This window comes from Glycine soja, chromosome 10 (genome assembly GCF_004193775.1).
Source record: "Glycine soja cultivar W05 chromosome 10, ASM419377v2, whole genome shotgun sequence".
NCBI classification, from domain to species: domain Eukaryota; kingdom Viridiplantae; phylum Streptophyta; class Magnoliopsida; order Fabales; family Fabaceae; genus Glycine; species Glycine soja.
This window is the reverse complement of record NC_041011.1, coordinates 32,872,612-32,875,160: the sequence shown is the minus strand read 5'-3', so window position 1 is coordinate 32,875,160 and position 2,549 is coordinate 32,872,612. Positions and strand designations below refer to the sequence as shown.

General features: G+C 31.5%; 1 protein-coding gene across 1 annotated transcript; it reads left to right on the top strand.

Moving 5' to 3' along the window:
* The first annotated feature begins 756 nt into the window (after positions 1-756).
* Positions 757-2,298, top strand: LOC114371647 (pectinesterase 2-like). The gene is made up of 3 exons (XM_028329019.1): positions 757-942; positions 1,047-1,104; positions 1,898-2,298. The coding sequence occupies exons 1-3, from the start codon at positions 757-759 to the stop codon at positions 2,296-2,298; spliced, it is 645 nt and encodes a 214-aa protein (XP_028184820.1).
* Positions 2,299-2,549: the final 251 nt, after the last annotated feature.

Below are 2,549 nucleotides of genomic sequence, written 5' to 3'. Positions count from 1 at the left end.
ATGCTATGAAAATGGTATACAACTTCCATAAATAAAAATATTACCAGTCCAAAAACAATTTCAATTTTGTACTTTGAACCTTGTTTGATACCCTCTTAATTGTCCAACCTGAAATGCATATCAAATTGACAAATAACAATAGAAAAAACTTCAGATCATACATACAAAGAGACATGGCACAAAATTAATTGTAAAAACAATGAAGATATAAATCACATCAAAGTTAGCAACACCAACAACAATGGGATCCAAAAAAATTGTATCCAAAGCATTGTTGGTAAGTTGCATATCTCAAAACACTCTCTCATACATTCTTTTTAACACACTTCTTGTTAATACTGAAATATAATGTACATCATAAAATTTTGTAGGTTTAACTCATTGCTTAAGGAGTCTCACTCATCATTTTGTAATTCTTAATGAATTTTAATCAATAGTAGAAAATGTGTGTTAAATAGTGTAATGGTTTCCATGGATCTTGTTTAGTTGATTGAAGATAATGCGTAAGTCATAAAATATTTATATATTTTTTATTATAGATAAAAAGAAAATAGTGTGATGTTTTTTGTACTTTATTTTTTATTTTATATCATATGGTTTGTTAGTCATGGTCTAAGAAAATCATTTGATACATGGGATCAGATTCTGTGTCATGTCTTTGTCTTATGAATGTTTTGTGAAATGATTTGAAGGCAAAGGAGGAGAATCACAGACATTATAAGTGACATCATGTGTAAGAGAAAGGAGCATTTTACGATGGAGAGGTATCTATTAGGCCACTTGCTGAACTACAATGATGAAAAAGGACAAATGCTAAGCGATGACCAAATTGCTGATAATGTAATTGGGGTCCTATTTGAAGCTCAGGATATTACAGCAAGTGTTCTAACCTGGATTCACAAGTATCTTCAGGATGACCACAAACTTCTTGAAGCAATAAAAGTAAGACTTGTTTTTTGTCTCCCAAAAAGATTTTGAAAATCCATGTAGCTCACAAGTGTTGAAAAGTTTATGCTAATTAATGAGTCAACAAAACTGTTTTGCAGGTAGAGAAAATGGGAGTATATGAAGCTAATGAAGGAGGGAACATGCCATTGACATGGGGTCAGACCTGAAATATGCCAATTACTCATAGGGTATGGTATATACTATATACTGCTGTAAATAATGTGATGCAACAAAATTCCATGTCTTGGGTTAATTTCAAGACAAGTTGATGAATATATATTTCTCATTACGATCTTGTTTAAAAGAAAAATCTGTTTAAAAAATGGCCAAAAACATGTGAAACTTAAATGAGAGCAGTTGAAGGGGGAGCTATGTAGCAAAACTTAGAAAAAAACCTAGAAATGAAAAGATTTTCAAAAAAAGCAGCTTAATTAACAACCAAGTTAACACATCTAACAAGTGAATTTTTCATTCTATGACAATGTGAACTTAACCCAATGTCATGCATGTGAGTTCAAACTTCTTACTAGCTTATTTGTCAACTGTAATTATCACAAGTTCATTTATAAAGATTTTAAAAATTTCAACGTGCGACTTCTACTTTTAAAATAACAGAACATAGTTATTAGATGCTTCAAATGATACAATACTCACAAATTTTACCTCCGAAATATTCAATTTTCAAAGTAAGCAATACTCCATTTTAGTTATATCACTAAGTAAATGTGAGTTTCCAATTTTTTAAAAATATTTATTAAGTCAACAATCTTATTTAACTTGACTATTCATCCGTTTATTTGGATGACAGAATTGCATTCTAAATTTCTAATTACTCCGTATGAGGTTAATTATTAATTGCTCCACTTTACAGTAGTAATTAGTAAATACATATATAACCTATTTTAATTGCTCCACTTTCAAATTCTAAATTTTTAATTATATCTAACAGGTAGAACAGATCCTAACCAAAACACTGGGATTTGCATTCAAAACTCGTGTGTCATGGCTGCTGAAGACCTAGTTCCTATGCTGAGTTCCTTCAAAACCTTCTTGGGCAGGGCATGGAGGGAATATTCAAGGACCGTGTTCTTGCAAACTTACCTTGATTTGTTGGTAGACCCTACAGGGTGGTTGGAGTGGAAAGGCAATTTTGCCCTCCACACTTTGCATTATAGAGAGTACAAGAACCTTGGTCCTGGGGGTTCCACAATAGGTAGAGTGAAATGGGGTAGTTACCATGCCATAACAAGTGCAACTGAAGCATCCAAATTCACAGTTCAGAATTTTATTGCTGGGAAATCATGCTCTATGGCCACGGGGATTCCATTCTTATTTGGACTCGATGATTAAGGGTGTGGTTAATTTGAAGAGGTTGCACGATTTATTTTAAGTTCTTTTTAATTTATTATAGTACAAAGTTGTTATGTAAGCATATAATCAAATTGATTACTCAAAGACAACCAAAAGTCTTTGAGAATTATTGATAACAAGTTGTTTGATATGTTGTCTTCGTGTAAGTTCTATGTACTTATTGCATTAAAATGATAACATCTATTATATATGCTTCAAATGCTATTCTTAATCACTTATATACAGAAGAA